The following is a 22,333-nucleotide window of genomic DNA, read 5'->3' on the forward strand; positions in this document are numbered from 1 at the left end:
CACTAAGCTGTTTTGTGTGATTACAAGTTCAAAACAGCCTCAGCTCAGAACTAGCACAACCATGAATAGTTGAATTGATGCAACCGGTAATGTGGACATAGTTAGTTATAATGGTATAAAGGGGCTTATTCTGGTATGTCTTATTTCCTGGGTGTCTAGGTCTAAACCAACATAATTAAATTGGACTAAAGACTATGTGTTGGGCAGGCCTTAGAAAACAAAATCTCACAGGCCTTATCTTCATTATGAAAAAAAGTTTTATGTATTTTTAACTTGAATTAACTAACATGAGGAAAAGCATGACACAGACAAGGCAGTTTGTAGTTTTCATCTGAGTTAGCAGGCCACGTTGAAGGTTACCTCAGATTAAGTCACGCACACTTTCTCTTCCTCTCCTACCTCCCAGTGAAGACCAGGACCTATTCCCAAAAGAAACCCTGTGGTCTTGTCTACACTGCCACTTTACAGTGCTGAAACTTTCTCATTCAGGGGTGTGAAAAAACACCCCCCTGAGCGATGCAAGTTTCAGCGTTGTAAAGTGGCAGTGTAGACTGCACCAGTGCCAGAAGCCTCCCTTCATGGGAGTGGTGTGTGGTTTTTTTTTGTTTTTTTTTGTTTTGTTTTTTTGTTTTTTGTTTTTTTTTACAGCACTGGGAGAGCTCGTTGGTAGTGAAGACATACACTAGGGCCTTGGCTACACTGGCGGTGTACAGCACTGCAACTTGCTGCACTCAGGGGAGTGAAAAAACACTCCACTGAGCGCGGCGAGTACAGCGCTGTAAAGCGCCAGTGTAATCAGACCCTGCAGCGCTGCACGCTTGCTCGCAGCGCTGCAAGCTATTCCCCTCAGAGAGGTGGAGTACATACAGCGCAGTGCTGCAAGCTATTCCCCTCAGAGAGGTGGAGTACATACAGCGCAGTGCTGCAAGCTATTCCCCTCAGAGAGGTGGAGTACATACAGCACGACTACACTCGCGCTTCACAGTCCCGACTACGCTCGTGCTTCACAGTCCGGAGTGTAGCCAAGGTCAGTATCTCAATCACCTCTGCCTTCCCCAAGTGCCTGTTTAGTTGTGTAAACAACGGGTTGCTAAGTTTTCTCTTTGTGCTGCAATCATTTGATTACACAACTGATCTTTTCCTGAGGCGCTCATGAGTAGTTCAGTATCACTCCACCCAGTCTGACTTCATGTTTGCAGAGTGTCTATCCTCTCTTACCCTCCAACTGCAGCATTATCACCACCTTATCCTCCCCGTGTCCCAGCTGCTACTGCACTAGATCTCCCCTACTTAGGCCTTGGCTACACTTGCAGATGTACAGTGCTGTGAGTTAAATCTGACTTTGTGCAGCTGAGTAGGGAAAGCGCTGCGGTCTGTCCACACTGACAGCTGCCCAGCACACTGTCGTGGCCACATTTGCAGCAATTGCAGCGCTATTGGGAGCGGTGCATTATGGGCAGCTATCCCACAGAGCACCTTTTCCCTTTCTGGCACCATGGGTTGTGGGAAGGGGGCGGGGGTGCGGGGGATTCTGGGTCCTGTCCCAATGCCCCGTGATGCATCGCTTCGCATCCCAGAAATCCCTTTGTTTCCGTCCACCTTTGGCGCCATCTTTCAGCGGTTTCTGTGCAGCGCGATCTGTCTGCAGGAAATGGAGCCCGAACTGCTGAGGCGAATGCTGACGAGTCTCGAACTATTGGCTGTCGAACTATTCCTTAAGATACAAAGTGACAGTGAGGGTGAGGAGTCCGACGATGCTATCGAGCCGCGTAAGACACGAAATTGCTTGTGGCATTCATGGACATGCTCATCACTGTGGAACGCCGCTTTTGGGCTCGGGAAACAAGCACTGAATGGTGGGATCACATCATCATGGAAGCCTGGGATGACGAGCAATGGCTGCAGAACTTTCGGATGAGAAAAGCCACTTTCATGGGACTGTGTGAGGCGCTCGCCCCCACCCTCCGGCGCAAGGACACGAGATTGAGAGCTGCCCTGCCAGTGGAGAAGTGGGTGGCTATTGCAATCTGGAAGCTGGCAACTCCAGACAGCTACCGGTCAGTCGCAAACCAGTTTGGAGTGGGAAAGTCGACCGTTGGAATCATGTTGATGCAAGTTTGCAAGGCCATTAATCGCATCCTACTCAGGAGAACCATGACTCTGGGTAACGTGCAGGAAATAGTGGATGGCTTTGCACAAATGGGGTTCCCTAACTGTGGAGGGACGATAGATGGGTCACACATTCCTATTCTGGCACCACCCCACCTAGGAACCCAGTACGTTAATCGGAAGGGGTATTTCTCTATGGTTCTCCAGGCACTTGTGGATCACCGTGGGCGTTTCACTGACATTAACACAGGCTGGCCCGGAAAAGTGCATGACACACGCATCTTTCGGAACACTTGGCTGTTCAGGAAGATGCAGGCTGGACTTTTTTTCCCAGAGCAGAAGATCATGGTAGGGGAAGTTGAAATGCCCATTGTGATCCTTGGAGATCTCGCTTACCCGTTAATGCCGGGGCTCATGAAACCCTACACAGGGAGCCTTGACAGCAGCAAGGAAAGGTTCAACTACAGGCTGAGCCGGTGCCGAATGACTGTGGAGTGTGCCTTTGGCCGTTTAAAGGGCTGCTGGGGATCTCTGTATGGGAAGCTGGACTTGGCTGAAAACAACATCCCCGGGTTATATCCGTGTGCTGTGCCCTCCATAATATTTGTGAAGGGAAGGGTGAAAGCGTCACTCAGGCATGGACCTCCGAGGTTCAACACCTGGAGGCTGAATTTGCACAGCCAGAGAGCAGGGCTATTACAGAGGCCCAGCGCGGGGTTGCAAGGATTAGGGATGCCTTGAGGGAGCAATTTGAGGCTGAAAACCAGCAGTGATATCTGGTGCCCTGCACGGGAGTGAAGTGCAGTAGTTCCAATCTTTAGGAATCAGTGTCTGCTTAGCAGACAAGCAGACTTGCAGTGCCTGTTTATTTCCTGGGCTAAGGAGTCTTTTACTTTATACAATGGCTTTGAAAACATTCTTTATTAAAGAATCCATTTATTGAAAAGAAACAAGGGGGTGGAGTGGGGAACAGTACAATCACAGATTCGCGTATGTCCTATCTGGTGTGCTGTGCAGTGAGTGCTGCACTTCAGGACAGCTATACTGCATGGTGATGGGGGTTGAGTGCAGAGGGTAAGGGTCGTGGTTTTCAGGGCTGGGTGGTGAAGATACCGGTGTTGGAGGCAGCGGGTGGTGTGAAGAACATGGAAGTTGGAGAAAGTGGGTTGGAGGTGACAGTAGGGCACAACGGAAAAAGTTTTTGGGACAAGGGCTGGGGGGGGGGTGGCGTTTGCGTTTGCAGTACTGCTCCTTTTCTGCATGGCTACCAGCTCCTGGATAGCATCTGCTTGGCGCTCCAGGATGCTTATGAGCCTATCAGTGCTTTGCTGCCGGTGCGCGGTGCTTTGCCGCTGGTGCACTGGATTTTCCTGGCGGATCCTGCTTTCTCTTTCCCTCCAGTCCTGTGCTTTCTCATTCTCTTTAATAGATTGCCGCATCACTTCTTGCAGCACGTCGTCTTTGCTTTTTCGTGGTCTCTTCCTGAATCTTTGCAGTCTCTGAGCAGGCGATAAGAGGGATGGCTGAGGTCTCAAGGTTAATGCAGCTGTATAGGCAAAATGCAACATTTAACAGAGGCAGCATTGGCTACCTTCCTCCTGGCTCGAGAAGAGCTCCTGGCCGCATGGCTCCAGGGATTCCGGGGTGTCTCCATCTGGCCCACCACCATCACTCCCGTTTTCCTCCTCCCTCCCCCCCACACCGGCTCTGATGTGTCCATGGTGGTGCTCGGAGTGGAGGTGGGGTTAACCCCAAGTATCGCGTCCAGCATTTTGTAGAATCGGCAGGTCGCGGGGGGAGCGGCCGTTTGCGTCGCGGGCTTTGCAGTAGGCATTCCGCAGCTCCTTCACTTTAATTCTGCACTGCAGGGCGTCCCGGTCATGGCCCCTTTCCATCATGTCCTTTGATACCTTCCCGAAGGTATCGTAATTCCTACGGCTGGAGCGCAGCTGGGACTGTACAGCTTCCTCCCCCCAAACACTGATGAGGTCCAGCAACTCGCCATTGCTCCACGCTGGGGCTCGCTTGGCGCGTGGAGGCATGGTCACCTGGAAAGATTCTCTGATAGCACTCCACGCCACGCTGGGCTGAGCAAACAGGAAGGGGATTTTTAAAATTCCTGAGGAATGTAAAGGGTCGGTCACATGGTTGGTTATCTGAGGCCAGGGCAGTAGAGTTTGAACTGATGACCAGAGTAGCTAGAACAGGCATTGTGGGATACTGCCGAATAATTCTGGAGGCCATTCACAGCGCATTGGGCGGCCACATTGGCGCTGCAGTGGCAGCGCAATACTCACTATTCCTCAGAGAGGTGGAGTACATGCAGCGCTGCAACCATGGAGATACAGCGCTGCAAATGCCTTGCCAGTGTGGACGGGGAGTGAGTTACAGTGCTGGGGGAGCCCTTACAGCGCTGTAATTCGCAAGTGTAGCCAAGGTCTAAGCTGGTTCCCTGCTGCCTCCCTACCCAAATCTTATTCTCTTCCTTTCTCCCTGATTTCCCTTAAGAAACCCATACATTTGACTCCCAGCTACTGTAGAATTTGGTTACTTTGCTTTTCTTTCAGGATATTTGCTGCTCATCCATCCATTAACTTTCATGTATATTTCCTAGTCATCTCCTTCTATAGCAATTCTACAATGGCAGTTTATTGCCCAGGTAGGGAATGGGTAGATGGCTTTACATATAAAGAAACACTGTTAATATAATTAGGTCCTAAAATATCACTCCCTTAAGATAACATAATATATAATAGTGTGATATTTAAGGAAGGCACATTTTGAAAACTAAAATGTGTTAGGATTCAATTCAGAAAATCATGGATGCATGCATTTGGAATATTGAAAAGAAATTATGTCTGAAATGTTAACTTTCAGAACTCTTAGGGTATGTCTGCACTGCAATTAAACACTTGCGGCTGACTGGTGCCAGCTGACTTGAGCTTGTGGGGCTCAGGCTAAGGGGCTGTTTAACTGCGGTGTAGACCAGGGATCGGCAACCTCTGGCATGCGGCTCGCCAGAGTAAATACCCTAGTGGGCCAAGCCAGTTTGTTTACCTGCCGCGTCTGCAGGTTAGGCCGATTGTGGCTCCCACTGGCCGCGGTTCACTGCTCTAGGCCAATGGGGGCGGTGGGAAGCCGCTGCCAGCACATCCCTCGGCCCGCGCCGCTTCCCACCACCCCCGTTGGCCTGGAGCGATGCTTACCCTGGCGAGCCGCGTGCCAGAGGTTGCCGACCCCTGGTGTAGACATTCAGGCTTGGGTTGCTCCCACCTTGCAAGGTCCTAGAGTGCAGGATCCATCCCGAGTCCGAATGTCTACATTGCAATTAAACAGCCCCTTAGCCTGAGCCCATGAGCCCAAGTCAGCTGTCACTGGCCAGCTGCAGGTTTGTAATTGCACTGTAGACATACCCATAGTATGATTTTATAAAAGGTGAGTAGAGGAGTGTGTTTATTTTTCTGATTTTGCTTTTAAAAAATAAGTCCTAGGCTGATATACCAAGTTTTTAGCCTTGAAAATGTTATATAGCAGAACTTAAATAGCCAGACTAGAAAGTAGTTATACAGTGCTGTGGTGTCAGACCTACAGTGGTAATACCTTTGACCTGGGGTTCCCGCAGTTTTTAGGTATAAGAGTAGTCTCATTTGAGCTCAGTGGGACTCACATAAGTAAAGATGACAGGATTGGGTCCTTGGTCTGTTATACTGAACCTTCAATTAATTTAGAGGAGTTATACGCATTCAGACACTTAGCTTAAGCCCCCATCTTTCACACTGCTCCATGCAGAATTTCCCATGCACAGCCCCAGTAACTTTACTGAGACTGCATGTGAATGCAAGTATGTACCTGCATAAAGCTGCTTTTCAGACTGAAGTGTTTGTATGTGCAGTTAATATTTCAGATGTATATTTTCTGTATAGAAGTAGATGCATTGGGAAATATTTTCTACATTTGATATTGGACTATAATGTTACAGCAAATATTTGAAGTTCATTTTTGTACTCAGCTTTCATTTGTGTGCATTTATGTTTTGTGCTTAGTAGACATTATTTTTAATTGCATTAATATTAATCTTTAATTGCTCCTTAGTCCAGATGTACACTGTCTGCAAAAACTACACCTGTCAATAGTTATAGATTTTTATTTTACTGAAATGTTTAATCTAGATGTTTTTAAAAAGTTGAGTTGACTGAAGAGTCAGAGGATTAGTCAACAGTCATTTGATGTATGCAAATGGAAATATTGTGTAACTACTGCAGCTTTAAACATTTTGTGACATTTCAGACTTGGGAAGTTGAAGCTGAAGCAAACAGGTTTTGAGATTAAACACTGGCCTATATAAAGAGGGCTTCATAGAAGGAAAACGACTGTAAAGGAAAATGAGGGTATTTTTAAAATGTAGTTCAATATATATTTATCTGAGACAGAGATTCTTGCCTAGACTTGCTTGTCCTCAGACCAACAAAGGGCATCATTTTAGTGTTAAAGTATTGTGATTATAAGGAATATTTCTGATGTCTCTGATAGTTGGTGTGGATGACTACAGCTCAGAGTCTGATGTGATTATTATACCTTCAGCCCTGGACTTTGTCTCACAAGATGAAATGTTGACGCCTTTGGGAAGACTGGACAAGTACGCTGCAAGTGAGAACATATTTAACAGGTATGCTTTTTAAATATTCTGTTTCTGTTTAAAGAACAAGGTGCATATTGTATACTAATCGGATTTAGATATCTGATTAGAGTTCATCTGTGCGACATGTAAATGTTCTAAAAATTGCTTTTAAAAATACATTGTCAGGTTAAAATTCATATGTTAATCCCCCCTCCACATACAAATCCCTTCACCCTCCCTCCCCCCCCAAAAAAACAACAAAAACAAAACATTTCTTACCTGTTAAGTAACTTTAATTCTCAGAGATCCTCAAACTTTTTCATAAAGTGGACCATATCCTAATAGGTTCCTGTGGATACTTCCCCTCCTATTAACAATCACATGGCAGTAGTTGCCACAGGGCTGTCATAATTTATGTGGAAAAGTTATACTAGGAAAATATTATTTATTTAATGAAATGTAGCAGCTGCAAACAAGGAGCGCCAGTGTCTTGTGACCTGCCAGCTCTCAGCAGACTATCAAGTATCCTGCAGGCCACTGGTAGTCCACAGACCACAGTTTGGGAACTGCTTCTTTAGGGTATTAAAACTGAAAACATTTTAAAAATCTAATTTACTTTTTCACCAATTGTGCGCTTGGTTTATTTTCCCCACTGTGTGTTTTTTAATAATGCAAGTGGACTAGTTATTTCACGTTCTGGTTTTTGTGCAATAGTATTATGTATGCAATAGTGTTTGGGTTTCTCATGCTGCAAGGGAATGTTCGAATCCAAACCAAAACCTCTTTTTGTTGGAATTTTAAAAGATCATGAACATTTTGATATTAAGATAAGTTACTGTAAAAGTTTTTTGTTGTTTTTATTTTAATAAAGCTTATATTTTAGACCTAAACTACCTTTAATAATGTGTTTATGTGCAGTTCTTAATTTTTAAGCTTGCTTTCCATATACTTTTCAGTGACATTGCAGATTAGCCTGTTAATTTTGGTATTTAGGGCCCCTGTCCTTTAAATATTTACATGTGCTTAATATTAAGCATGTGAATAGTCCCTAAAAGTGACATGCCCCCAATTTACCAGACTGGTCCTTCATTTTTCAGACTGAACTAATGTTTTTAAATGTTCTAATTTATTAAGGTTTAGCTTGTTATAGCTGTGAAAAATTTTCTTCCTCTTCAAGTATCTTGCATTTAATAGTTCATGGTGCTAATTTAGGTTTACTTCTGTGGAGAAATCCCTAACACCCAACGTTTCCTCACAGTTTTGCAATTGAGAGTTGAATCAGCAGATCACCAAAGTAGTAGTTTTTTAAATAAACTTTCTAAGGCCTATGGTATTTTATTGTGATATGTAATAAAAACCAGTTAGTGAGGAAAACAAAACTTTTGTAAATGTCAAGCCTATGAGGTTCAAACTTAACAGGAATAATTCTTAACTTTCCCCCCACATGCATTCTCAAGAGGTTTTCATCTCCACTTAATAAAATAATCTTTTCTTTCTTTTTTTCCCTTCAAACTACCTTCTTCCCTACACATGCATGATCGGTTTATTTCTCTTTTCCCCATGACCCCATTATGAGTTGATACGTACGTTTTCTTATAACTGTACTTCATGTTATGTGTATACATTTTAAATGAAAATTATTCCATTTCTGAGGAAAGACTGCTAAAGTATACTTTATCTTCAAAACATAGACTCAGAGTTTAGATTAGGAAGGTGTGTTGAAATGATGTCAACAGAAGTTGGAGTTATAGATTTACCATTGTTCTCAAGTCAGTGTTAGTGGTCTTAATCTACTTTATAATCACTACTGATATTTGCCAAGTCCAAGGGGTGGGGTGTGTGTGTGGGTATTAATCTTTCCATTCGTAGTGGTACACTGAAGTTCAGTGTAAAATTGGGAATTAATGCAGAAACTCTTTTAGGTTTGTTTCTTTGTTTGACAAATATTCTAATTACTAGTAGAAAAATGGCTGGTTTCAAGTCCTATTTTTTTGTAAACTTGAAAAATCTTGCAAATCGTGATTTAGAATGCCTGCAGAAAGCAAATGGCAACTTTTTTCTAACCTTCCTTTATTTTTTTTCTAAATGTGTGCTTGTAGGGTGAAATTCATTTCTTATGGAAAAACTCTGGTAAAAGAGTCTTGCACCACTTAGACCCTGTGATAGAAATTGGGGGAAGAAAGGGATAAAATGGCTGTGCATAGAGGAAGTCTCTGCATCACCTGTGCTCTGTGGAGAAGTCTCGATGCTGGTTCCAAATCAGCAAGCGATTAAGAGGAGTTTGGTGTGCCGAGTAAAGTTATCTATGGTTCTTTGAGTATATAACCGTGGATCCAACTGTAGATGCGTACTTGCCTTGTGTGCACAAGATAGAAGTCTTGTGAATAGCTGTGTTCATTGGGGCAGCTGTGGCAGTCAGTATAAGAAGGATCTCGGCTTCAGGCATCAAGAAGTCCAAAGGAGGTGCAAGCCACTGTAGAGAACCTATCCTATGAAGGGATGGAGTTGCTCAGCGATCACACAGACAATGATCTGCATTCTTTGAAGGATTTGAAGGCTACCATGCATTCCTTTGGAATCTATGCACTGTCTCTTTATCAAAAACCATACTGTTACACACCTCAGATGAGATACAAGAGCCTGTCCTATCGCATCAGAGAGCACAGTTATCCACTCAGGAAAAAGCCCAGATACATCAGGAGATGCCAGTCTACTTCTCAGTGACACATACTGCACCAGTGGCACATCAGCATATTTGACAGGACTGTTGGGAGCCACATCAGAGCAACTTTAGTGAACATAACCTTCGGAGGCCATCTTGCTCCTTGCATCAGCTGTGGTCTGCCACCAAAAAGAAGGGTGTCAGGATAGTTGTTGGTGATGGTTTCTATCAGATTTCATTCCTTAGCCCGCCTCCACCCCATTTCCCTCTCCCTCTTCAGGGACTTCTCTCACAAGAACCTACTGCAGGCAGAAGTGGTTTAATTGCTTTGTCTAGGAGCCAAAGGAGGTGCTACCCAAATACAGGGGAAGAGGCTTCTTTTTCTGTATTTCCTCTTTCTTCTGAAGAAAATGGCTCTTTGTCCTATGGTAGATCTGTGGAGATGCCACAAATACATACATTACCTCAGGTTCAGGATGGTAAAACTAGCCTCCCTCATTCCATCTCTTCAAGCTCAAAACTGATTAGCGACTCAACTTACAGGACATATACTTCCATATAGCCATCCATAGGAAGTACCTATGATGCACAGTGGGTCCCAAACATTACCAGTACAAGGCACTGCCATTTGAACTTTCCATGGGATCGAAAATCTTGACAAATTGCTTAGTGGTGTTAGCAGCAGTACACTCAGAGGGGACATTCAAGTTTACCTGTACCTAGAGGATTGGCTGATCAGAGACAGGGGTCTAAATCTTGTCTCATTCCATCACAAATGATAGAGTTCATGCAAGTTACAATCAACTCTCCATTGGTGAAAGCCTATCTCCAAAGGACAGGTTCCACTCTTTCCGATCAATAATAAACAACCTAAAGTCAAGTCCAGTTATAACAATGTAGACTTGCTGAGGTCTACATGGCCACTTGTTGGTGGGCACATAAATGACACCACTTTCCAAACTTCACCTTTGGTCTCTACAACTACTACAGCTGAGGGGAGAGTACTGCTTGTCCAAACACCACATGAGCAAGAGGGTCACAGTTCCACTCCAAGTTTAGAGAGAGTGCAGTTGGTGGTTAAATCCCAAGAACAGACCAAAAAATGTTAAATACTCTGCCCCCTCTGACAATGATACTCATTATAGACACATCAGGAACTGGATAGGGGGCCTATCTAAACCATTTGTAGGTCTAGGGAACCTGGTCCCAAGATGACTTGAAACATAAACATCCCGGAGCTCATGCCCATAGACTGGCTTGTATGGCATTTTCTACCCTCCTATGGAACTCCATGGTACAGATCTTGATGCTCAATACACTATATAAATAGGCAGGGAGGAGCTGGATCATTACCCCTTTGATAGGAAGCCATCAAGCTGTGACATGTTGCCCAAATGGGATAACTCCATTGGGTCGTTCTCTTCCAGAAATCAACAACAACCTAACAGACTTCTTGAGCAGACCTGCAGTAGCCAACAATGGGTGGTTGCTGTGGAAATCCATCACAGAGCTGATATTTGGTCAATTTGGGATTTCTACAGTTGATCTTTTTGCCACCAGGAACAGTGCCAAATACCCAAACTTTTTGCTCCAGTGGAATAAAATGCCCAGTTTTGTTGCCAGGCTGCTTCTTGCAACAATAGACTCAAGTCCTGAATGCATTTCCACCAATTTTTTCCCTGATCCTCAGGTTGATAGCCAAGGTCAGAAGGGGCACAGCCACTTTGATCCTTGGAACTCTTTACTGGCTGAAGCAGTTTTGGCTTTTGGACCTATTGCTTGTGTCCATTTCGCACTCCATCCAACTCCCAGGCTGCCCAGACATAATGTCACAGAATCGTGGTCAGATTCTGCACCCAGACCCACTGTCATTGCACCTGATGACTTGAATATTGGCTGATGGAGCACGATTAACAAAGACTGCTTCCAGCAATTCAGGAAATACTCATACAGAGCAGAAAGCCATATACAGGAAAGAGGTGCTCTTTGAAATGGAAGAAGTTCTTCATAATGGCAGCCCAATGCAATCTAGACCAGGTAGCAGCCCCGATACCTAAGATCCTCAACTACATGCCACACTTAAAGCATGCTGGCCTGCTTTCATGGTTCACCCTGCAAGAATATCAGCACATCACTCTGTGGTTCAGTCATGCTCCACTGTACTCCCAACTGTATCCAAGTTTCTCAAAAGTCTTCTGCATGTTTAACCACTGGTTAGAGAGCCAACTTTGATATGGGTCCTCCACCTCCTCCTCCTAAAGCACCTCCTTCTTAACAGCTTGCACACTGTTCATTGCGCCATCTTACCCTTAAGATGGTTTTTCTGGTTGCCATCATCTGGGCCAGGAGGATCAGTGAGCTCTAAATTCTCATGGCTGGAGCTGCCTGTATGTTCTTTCACAGGGACAAAGTTGTGCTATATCTGCATCCCAGATTCATCCCAGATTCATCCCTAAATTGGTCTCAGAATTCCACCTAAACTATTCATTCAATCTGCAACTTTTCTTCCCAAAATCTGACTTGACGCAGGATAAAAGAAGCTAAGTACTGTGAACATTTCCAGAGTCATACTCTATTACATTGACAGGGCCAAGCCTTTTAAGCCTGTCCCCTTGCCTCTTTCTGGTTACGGTCATCCTTTTGAAAGGCCAGGCGATCTCATCACAGAGAATCTATGTGGATCATGCACTGTATTTCCATCTGTTTTATCAGATGTCTGGCCACCCTCTCCTCCAAACGTCAAGGCTCACTCCACCATGGCACAGGCATTATCTTCTGCCTGCTTCAGGAATATGCTGAGATCTGCAAGGTAGCAACAATGGACAACTCATTGACCTTTGTCAAACATTATATCCTTGACTTAGCAACTAGGTTGGATGCCGAGTTTGGGAGAGCAGCGCTTCAATCGTTATTTGAGTAATATAGCTGAAATTCCTCGTTCCCACCATCCAGTGAGGCCACTGCTTTCCAATCACCAGTTACACATAATTAAAGAAGAAAGAACAGTTACTTACCTACAGTGATTCCATCCCACTCCCAAGGTGTAATCAATGTGGCTCTTGTGACCCATCCTCAATACTCACGTTAGGGAGTTCTAAGCAACTATGGGTTTTGAATTGTGAGGGAATTGAGGGAGGGTCTTAGCTGTCCTGCTCTTTATGCCCTTGTGTGGGACCAGAGGGGGGCATAGGGTGCATAAATGGCATCAAAGGACCCAGCTATTTAGAAGATATTAATCTTTTGTGCATGATGTGCATGCCCATTCTATAGTAGGATCCACATTGAGTACAATATCTTGAAGAACCATGCACTCTAGGGTAAGTAATCATTCTTTCCCTATGATTCTCTGTCTAAGGTTCCAATGGTCAATGAAACCTTGGGGAAAAGATGCAGAGTGGCAGTGGTAGGGCTGGGAGATGGCAGCTTGCCTGCTAGTTGAAGGAAGGGAGGTCATTTACATCCCTCACAGAGTTTCTTACACACAAGCTGAGTTTTCAGGGTAAACTTACCCTTTTATGAGCACTGCATAGATACTTCTGGTCATTTGATGAGTAAAAAATTTGGACAAAGCATGAATCCTGATCAAGCTGGAATGTTTTTGTTCCATTATAGTCAATAAGCGTGCTTTTATTAGCTGTTTCTCTATTTAGAGATGTAAAACACTTTTTCCAGGTTGAAACTTGGCATGGGTGATCTCATTTCAAGAGCAGACTTGGAAAAAGTGAAGCGTTTCTACAGTTTGTTGTATTTTTTAAGAAGATATACAAGAAAAGAGTTTCTTAAAATATATTTTTTTTTCATTTAGAACAGTTTTGCAGATGGTTAGTGTGTAATGTGGATGGATTACTTTTGATATTGTGGAAAAGTTTACTCATTTTAATTCCAGAAAGTTTTAAATGATTGTTAATGTTGAGGCTTGACATTCATGGAAATTGTCTGTATTTTCCTGGCTCCAGTTAAATGAATTGCAAAGTTCCTAAGGCCCTGTGTATGTGAGAAATACAGCCATTTATTAGTAACCAGTCTGTGACACTCTTATGTGATCCAGTTTTAATTATGTGGTTGATTTGTCCGCACAGCTGAATTTTTCCATGGCCCTCCCATTTGTCAACAAACTTTCTGTCCACACTTACGTCACTGTGTTTGTACCAGTCCATTCTGAGAATATCTAGGCGGTTATCCATTACTGTGTCAGGAATGGGATAGGTTGCTTGAAGGACAGGCACAAAGAGCCAGCAGCCTGTGGGGGCAACGCACTGTTGTCTGGGTTGCCTCACTATATAGAGAGCTAGAGGACCATCCAAACTGCGGATAGTTGTGTATATCCCATCTATGCTGCCAAAAAGTGCAAAACTGGTTTCAGAAAGAAAATCATATGCCAGTGTAGGCTGCTTACAAGGAGGAAAGCTGGTAGCGACTACGATTACTAACCAGTCATTAACTATGTTGTCTGAACACATCCTGTTTAGAGCCATCCATGTCACTAACAAATTACAATTTTGGTTAAAACTTGGATCTTGTCCTTTAAATTTCTAGACTAGTCTGTAGGGTCAATATCAAGATGTTTTGGGTTTATTATAAAAATTTCATGAGTTAAAAGTAGTGGGTAAGGTGGTTCTGATTTACATGAATGCTGCATATCTGTTACTCAAGCATAAACAGAGCTGTACATGTGTTTATATTCATGGTGCATGTACATGACTTTGTGTAGGCTTTTCACAAAATGCAGCATTGGTAGGTTATCTTTAATTTGGCTATAGTTAGTCTTTACTGAGTGCTCATACTTTCATTAGTGGAGATAACCCGTAGTTGTATCAAAAACTGTTTAAAAGCAAGGGTCTCGCCTCACCTTGCTTCAGCCAAGTAGGGGAGTTCAGAGTTGAGGATGAAAATCTGACTCTCTCAACCCCCACACCCCCTGGAGGATGGGGAATAATCCCAGGTTGCTGACGTCACCTCTGATTTCCCTTGTCCTTGTAAATTGGAGAGAGACTGTTAACATTAAATGTAAAAAGTTGAATTAATGTTAATAGTTCTTATATATAGCATAGCTCTAAAAATCCTTAGAGTATTTTTAAGATTATTTTAACTAAAGTTATTAATGTAAAATTATTTAGATCCATTTTTATGGTCTGGTTAGAAAACTCATCCACACCAAGAAATATTGAGTAATCAAAAAGTTACGTTACTGCTTCCAAAAATTGTATGATATTTATTCTCTCATGAACTAGGCAAATGGTGGCTCGAAGTTTGCTGGACACTTTGAAGGAAGTCAGCGATGATGAGAGAGATTGTATTGCTGTGCTGGAGAGAATCAGCAGATTAGCTGATGATTCAGGTATGTAGTATGAAAGATCATAATGGGCTAATGGAGGAAGATCAAAGCTTTTAACATTAGATCAGTGTGTTTTCCCTCCCCTTCCATATTTAAAATAGGCCTTAAGAATTCCATAATGTATTTTGTGATTTTTTTTTTTCTCGCAGAAGGAGACTTTCTTCCCCTCCCCTGCAGCTTTTCTCAATAGTGCTTTACCAAAACAACTAATAATACGTAACTCATCTATTGTGCTTTTCATTAGTAGATCTCAACAAAAGTTTATATTATGTAATCAGGTATCCCAAATTTACATGATACTTTGCAATTTGTAGATGAAGGCACATTCTCTGCCCTAAAGGCCACGTCTACACTACCCGCCAGATCGGCGGGTAGTAATTGATCTATCAGGGATCGATTTATCGCGTCTCGTCTAGACGCGATAAATCGATCCCCGAATCGACCCCCGTACTCCACCTCGGCAGGAGGAGTAAGCGGAGTCGACGGGGGAGCTGCAGCGGTCAACTTGCCGCCATGAGGATGGCCAGGTAAGTCGAACTAAGATGCTTCGACTTCACCTACGCCAGGGGTATCAAACTCAGATGACCAGGAGGGCCACATAAGAACTAGTGCATTGGCCCGAGGGCCGCATCACTGACACACCCCCTCACTGGCCCTGGCCCCGCCCCCACTCCACCCCTTCCATGAGGCCCTGCCCCTGCCCCGTCTCTTCTCCACCTCCTCCCCTGAACGCGCGGCTCCCTGCTCCTCCCCCCTCCCTCCTGGAAAGTGCTAAGCACCACCAACTGTATAATGCACCTCACTCAAAGGACAAAACACGCACTTAGTTATATTTACTTCTGTTAAAGCCCCCCCACTGCACAGGGCTGCACCGTCACTCTGCCTTTTCCAGGGGTGGCAGGTTTGTAGAAATTTTGGTGGTGCCCAGAACCTGCCCCCTCCCCTCTGGGAGGGAGTTGGGTGGGGGAGGGGGTCTGGGGTGCAGGCTCTGGGATGAAGTTTGGGTGCTGGAGTGGAGGTGGGCACTAGGACCCTGCGGCAGCAGGTGATGCCAGAAGCCGGCAGAGCGGAGTGGAGTCAGCATGAGCTGCAGGCTGCGGGTGGTGAGGGGGCAGCAAGTGAGGCCAGGGGACACTCAGGGGAGACGCGTGGGGGGTGGCAGGCAGGGCCGGGGGAGAGACCCGGCCCCAAACATTGGGGAGCAGGGAGCTTAGCTGCCACATAAAATAACTCGGGGGGGGGGGGGGGTAGGAGCTTGGTGGGTCGGCCCGCGGGCTGCGTGTTTGAGACCCCTGACCTACACGAATAGCGTAGCTGAAGTTGCGTATCTTTGATCGCTTCCCAACCCCCTTCCCCCCCCCCCCCAGTGTAGACCAGCCCAAAGAGTTGACAATTGAAGGGAGCCTAACTAATCCTGTAAGCCTTCCGTGCAAAACTCCCATAGGCTTCAATAGGAGTTTCACATGCAGAGGGCTTGCAGGGTTCAGGCCCTATGTTGGTCAAATCAATCACATGATACCACAAAATGCTGAGGTAAAGGAGGACATGAGAATTGTTGATGAGGTGGAAGGAAGGATTTTTTTTCTTGTAGTAGTAGGGGTTTTAGGAGCAATTTGAAGGTGGGAAGAGGGCTTTGCTGATGGAACATATTGAAACTTTTGGATGTTTGAGGTGTGAAGTCAAGAATAGAAGGAAGAAAATGAAATAGTGAGGCAAGAGGACTGGGAAGAGAGTAGGGGATGGGGTTGAATAAGGAGAAATGAGAGCAGGGAAGTAGGTGCAGTAAAATTATATATGTAGGGCTTTCTAAGGATGTGTAGATTAAATTTGATGTAGTAAGAAACAGGAAGTTATGGAGATACTCACATCTGGAGAGGTGATGCTGCTGTTGAAGTAACAGAGAGGAGGATGTAAAAAGCAACAGAGGGTCCTGTGGCACCTTTGAGACTAACAGAAGTACTGGGAGCATAAGCTTTCGTGGGTAAGAACCTCACTTCTTCAGATGCAAGAGAGGAGGATGACTTCAGTAGCAAGAGAGGCCTGACATCACAGGAGGCACAAACATTATTTATACTTCATAGCAGGAATGCTGTGGGAGTTTGAGAAACCTGTATAGATCTAACATAAGGAGAAAATTGCTTTTGGTCTTCATCTCTCTTACTCCTTTTCTTTCTTCCAGAATCACAGAACATATTGCTTTTCAAGGCAAATAGTGCTACCAAGGACTACCATATTAATTTATAATGCATGTTTTTTTATGTTTATATGAGCAAATGTTATTGATAGATAAGTAGCCATGCTGAGTAAAAATAAGATAGCAGTGTTGTTTTAAAATATATTTAAATATATACAAAATAGTGGTAAACCATTGTTTCGGGGGGAGGGATAGCTCAGTGGTTTGAGCATTGGCCTGCTAAACCCAGGGTTGTGAGTTCAGCCCTTGAGGGGGCCACTTAGGGATCTGGGGCAAAATCAGTACTTGGTCCTGCTAGTGAAGGCAGGGGGCTGGACTCGATGACCTTTCAAGGTCCCTTCCAGTTCTAGGAGATAGGATATCTCCATTTATTTATTTATTGTTTCTAGGGCACTTTCTGGCTTAGGTTTTGCTTTTTAAATCTATGCATCTATAGCAGCAGTTTGCCTATTTTTGTTTTTCCAACTGTGCTGAGCACTAGCATCTCCCAGGACCTCCTGTTAGTTTTGGGTTCTCAGCACATGTGAAAATAGAACATGTGTGTCTGGGGAAAATAGCTTCATGCAGAGCTATGTATGCTTTGGTGCAGTAATATCAGCAGTCTTTATTGCTATAGTGATGACCAAAAGGAATGAGCAAGTCTGCAGCCTAAAGCTTTCATGCATAACTGTCAATTTGACATATCCGTTTGTAGAAGAAAGACTGAGTACTGAGACCTGAGCTCTAATCTGCTTTGTTTCCTTTAGCAAGAGTAGTGTATTTATGGTCTGGATTGGTATTTGGCTAGTCAGCAAAAGCGGCATTTTAAGCTTTTTGTGCACTGTAGAATTTGTTTCCAGTTTTGTCATACTGTGGGCCTGATTCTGCAGCTGCTCTGTGAATAATACTGCCATTAACTTCATTGTGAGTTTCATGCATGGTACAGATGTAATATCAGGCCATAACCTATTTCTTTAAGACAGTCAATTTGAACATTCATTGTGCATCTTAAAACAAATGAAAAACTTGTTACAAATGGAAATAGATCTGTCTTGTTGAAACTGGTTAAAGAGAGTTTGAATACTTGTATCTTTTCAATCTACACTGCAGCATTAAATAAAATTACTAATTTTGTATGGTAAGAAGTGCTATTTTTGTGACTTAGGTTATTTTTTAAACTTGCTTGGAAAACTTATAAACAATTGAAAATTTTAAATTATTTGTGTTTTGTACTTGCTTAGTTTGACTCAAATCTCTATATGGTGGTACTCTGGCTCCATTGTTAGAATTACACCAGAACCAAGCCCAAGTATCAAAAGCACGTGCTGCGAGATCAGACTAAACTAATGTAGACACCTTCTCATTTTTTGACAGCTGATTTCCATCACTGTCACACTTGAACCATGATGATTGGTTTTCTTCTGATTTTCACCATCTCTCAGCTGGCTCAAATGAGAAACTGAGGCAGTTCTTTTTATTGTGGGCATATTGTATAATTAAGTTTGAAGGCAGAAACAGGGACTTGCATTGAATGTTGCATAGTTGAATGAGAGTCCCCCTCCAGTGCTATTCATAAGGCTTCGTGTCCATCACGGATGATTTCTGTGACTTTTGGTGACCCCTGTGACTTCTGTAGCGGCCAGTGTGGCTAGTCTCAGGGCTCAACAGCAGTTTGGGTGGGGGACTCAGGGCTGGGGGTTGGAGCGTGGGGCAGCGCTTACCTTGGGAGGGCGGGGAGGGTTCCCTGGAAGTGGCTGGCATGTCCCTGTAGCTCCTAGGGAGAGGCGCCACCAGGGCCGCCCCCTGAGCTCCCATTGGCTGTGGTTCCTGGCCAATGGAAGCTGTGAAGCCGGAGCTCGTGGCGGAGGCAGTGCACGGAGCCCTCTGGCCTTCACTCCTCCTAGGAGCTGCAGGGACATGCCGTCCGCTTCCGAGGAGCTGCGCGGAGCCAGGTAGGGAGCCTGCCAGCCCCGCCAACCCTCCCACTCAGGACCAGTGGGGGTCCGGGGTCACGTGCTGCCGCCTGTTCTCTCCCCTCTTACCCCCCCCCCCCAGCACCAGCAGGGGTCCTGGGCCAACCCACCCATCCCCCTCCGCGGCACCCCCGGACCGCCCTCCCCAGATCACCCACAGCCCAAGCTTTAGTTAGGGGTATATAGTACAAATCATGGACAGGTCACGGGCCGTGAATTTTTGTTTACTGCCTGTGACCTGTCCATGACTTTTATTAAAAATACCTGTGACTAAAAGGTAGCCTTAGCTATTGGTAATCAAAATATAGGTATTACAGCTGGAGTGCTAGAAACACCTATACTAAGGTTGTCTAATAACTTCCATTACAAACCCATATCTTCAGACACTCCTAATGTTAAGTCCATTATTGGGCTGAAATTTTCCAGTCATGGTCTCTAGCTTTTTTTAAAGTTTGAACCAAAATGGTTCAGTTGTGTGTCTGCATTTGAGTACAAGAATAATGAGTAAAAATATGATTTTTATTATAAAAAATTCTTATTCTAAGAACACAGAAATTACTATAGAGGATCAGACCAGTGATCTGTCTTGTCAAATATCCTGTCTCCAACGGTGGCTAGTAACATCTGCTTTAGAGGAGGAAACCCAGAAGTAGACAGTTGTGGATTAATCTGCCTAAGGTTTCCTCCTAACCCCCAGTAGTTTAGAGGTTAATGTCTGTCCCAAAGTTTGAGGGTTTCTGTCCTTCCAAAGTTCTTGTTTGTTTATTTTTTTTTTTAATATTTACTATCATAATTGGGATAGGGTATGTGTGCATGGCAGAATGTATTGTTGCACACACAAACATTTAGTTCATTTTTTGTATCCTGCTAAGCTCTTGATCTCACTGACAACTTGTGGTAAAGAGTTCCACAGACTAATTATACTTTGTGTGGTAAAAATATTTATTCTTCCGAATTCGCTACTTTTCAGTTTCATTGTCCCCTTAGTTCTTACAAAAAAAAAAGAGTGAATAGCGGTTAATGTGCAAACACAAATCTGCCTTGTGTATACATATGTACTTGTGTGAAGCCCATCACCATAGCATCTGAATGCCTTACAACCATTAATTGATTTATCCTCCCAACACTCTTGTCAAGTGTAATGTATTCACCCTTGTGAAAGTTAGTCTTGCAGTGAAGATACTGGACTGGGATTCAAGGGTAATGTCCCAGCTTTGCCACAGTCTCCTTTGTGGGCGTGGACAAGTCACTTGTGTCTCCTTTTGCCATATGTAAAACGGGGATAATTGTACTTCTCTACCTCATCAGTAATCATGATACCCTCCCTACCTCATTGTTTTTGTAGCATCTTGTGTTTTGTTTAGCAAACATGGAGCCTGATGCTGCAGGTTCTGTGTGCATGGAGTGCCATTAACTCCCTTTTGAAGTTAACGTTTCAATTCCCATTGAAGTTGTTGTGAATTTTGCAGAGTGCCTGTAGCACTGGGTCCCCTTCATTTGTAACATCTGTAAGACAGGGACTGTATGTCCATCTATTTTTGGAAAATACCATGTGTATTTAGGGTACTATAAAAACTACTAATGTAAAAAAACGTTCTAAAGGGCTATTGGGGAAAATGGCAGGGTTGGAGAAGAAAGTCTCCTGCTGGAAAAATATATATTTCACCAAACATAGAGATTGTTAGAACTAGGGCTGGCTCCAGCCACCAGCCTGGCAAGCAGGTGCTTGGGGCGGCGACTCCGGAGAGGGGCGGCACGTCCAGCTATTCGGCGGCAATTCGACGGACGGTCCCTCACTCCAGCTCGGAGCAAAGGACTTCCCGCTGAATTGCCACCGCAGATCGCTATCGCGGCGCTTTTATTTTTTGCTGCTTGGGGCTGCCAAAACCTTGGAGCCGGCCGTGGTTAGAACACAGTCACCAGAATGACAGACTAGTTACTTTTCTACATACATCTGTCTCAAATACAATTTACTTGATCAGTTTTTTGGAAAATGTTAAGTTTATCATGAGACTAATTATGAGGCTGTAATCAAACCTAGAATGAAAAATACCTTTTAACCATAATTAATCAAGTAACGTATGGCAAGCCAAATATAAATAACTTGTTTGCCATGATTCCAGGATATGTGCACACTGTGCATATTATTGCTATACTCAGAAATGACTACCAGAGTTTTTTCTTCAGCAGATTTATGGGGTGACAGTAAATAGTTCTGAAAACATGTATGGATGTCAAAAGTAATGTTGAAAAGCCCACTTTAAGTAACATTTGAGATACTGGCTCATAGCCTGCTGACAGCTTAGTAATGTTTCTTTTAGTCTGCAGCTCACATTGTCCCTAAGATTTTGGAATAACTGAAGTGCTTATGTGTCCCCATCCCAGCTGCCAGCAGTTCCACACCCTTCCACTCCATCTTCAACTTGTCAGAAGGTCCTCTTCATCCCCTAATTGCTTCAACATCTCCTCCCTCTGCCAAAAGTCCCTCTCACTTGGCAGTTACTAGCAAAAATTCTCTCCTTGAATTGCTAATCCCTAGTTTGGTCCACTCCTGGCTGGTTAGCAAGGCATATGGAAAGAGCAAAGCATCACAGCTGGCAGCCTGAAGGAGTTTGTCTGCGTCGATGGCACTCCTGAAAAGAGAGGAGCAAGCTCTGTCTTCAGGCTGTGATAGACTTTCACCTAGTCCAGTTTTTTTTGTTGAACACAGCCCTAGCAAAGTCTGTGTGGGATAGAAGGACAGATGAAAGGGAGGGGGAAGTGAGTGAGGGTGGGGATTAAGAGAGAGAATTGGAAGGAAGAGGAGAGAGAGTAACAGAAAGAAAGAGGAGGAAAATGGTATATGAAAGAGAGTGTATACTAGATTGAAGGAGAGACGGGAATAAAGCTTTAAGATTTGGTTAAATTTATTACTGTTTAAATTATTCTAACTGTATCCTGAGATCATACAAACTGACACAGTTCATGTAAACTATATAAATATATATGCAGATTAGATTCTGCCCTCAGGCTCTTGACAAGTCACCATTGTGATTCTCAGTGCTGGAAATTTTATGCATCTTAATGTGAAGCTCAATACACAGGTGGCGGTTGTGCAGAGAAAGGTACTTTCAAGAGGTGTCGTCTTTCTCCCCACACTGTGTAGCCAGCCTTCTAATACATAACACATATAAACCAGTATTGTTTGATATGTGTTTCATCAGAAGATGGTATCTAATTAAGAACAGAAGCTTTCATGCAAAGCAATAAATGTATCCTGTGCAAAAAACACATAGAGGTGTAAGGGTTTTCAAATGAGTTTCTTCAACACATTCGCCAGAGATAAAGAAAATCACCAGTTGTGGCAACATTAACACCGACAAGAACTTCAGTTCTCAGACATTATTACTACTCAAACCTCATGATAACCAAATACACTCAGGCTTCATCTAGCTACATGGGAGAAATAGTTATTGTGGAATAA

At 43.9% G+C, this 22,333-nt stretch overlaps 2 protein-coding genes across 16 annotated transcripts in view; both read left to right on the top strand.

Moving 5' to 3' along the window:
- The window catches only part of PPP4R1 (protein phosphatase 4 regulatory subunit 1), a 98,845-nt gene that overhangs the window by 23,310 nt on the left and 53,202 nt on the right, over positions 1-22,333 (top strand). For 6 of the 15 annotated variants that reach the window (XM_005282652.5, XM_042843239.2, XM_042843250.2 and 3 more), the window contains 2 exons: positions 6,640-6,775; positions 14,621-14,727. The exons of 1 other annotated variant lie outside the window; for it this stretch is intronic. In XM_005282652.5, the coding sequence (XP_005282709.2) occupies positions 6,640-6,775; positions 14,621-14,727 (243 nt within the window). The remainder of the gene's footprint in view (positions 1-6,639; positions 6,776-14,620; positions 14,728-22,333) is intronic. 8 more of the 15 variants (XM_005282653.5, XM_024102143.3, XM_065582041.1 and 5 more) reach the window with 4 other exon arrangements.
- LOC135981036 (uncharacterized) lies at positions 321-3,059 on the top strand. Its single transcript, XM_065582047.1, has 2 exons — positions 321-854; positions 901-3,059. Exon 2 carries the CDS (start codon positions 1,798-1,800, stop codon positions 2,848-2,850), a length of 1,053 nt encoding a protein of 350 aa, XP_065438119.1. The 5' UTR covers positions 321-854; positions 901-1,797; the 3' UTR covers positions 2,851-3,059.

The sequence above is a fragment of the Chrysemys picta genome, chromosome 2 (assembly GCF_011386835.1).
Source record: "Chrysemys picta bellii isolate R12L10 chromosome 2, ASM1138683v2, whole genome shotgun sequence".
Lineage (NCBI taxonomy): Eukaryota > Metazoa > Chordata > Testudines > Emydidae > Chrysemys > Chrysemys picta.

Coding starts and splice junctions, on each gene's coding strand:
- LOC135981036 (XM_065582047.1), top strand. CDS start 1,798: ATGGACATGCTCATCACTGTGGAACGCCGCTTTTGGGCTCGGGAAACA.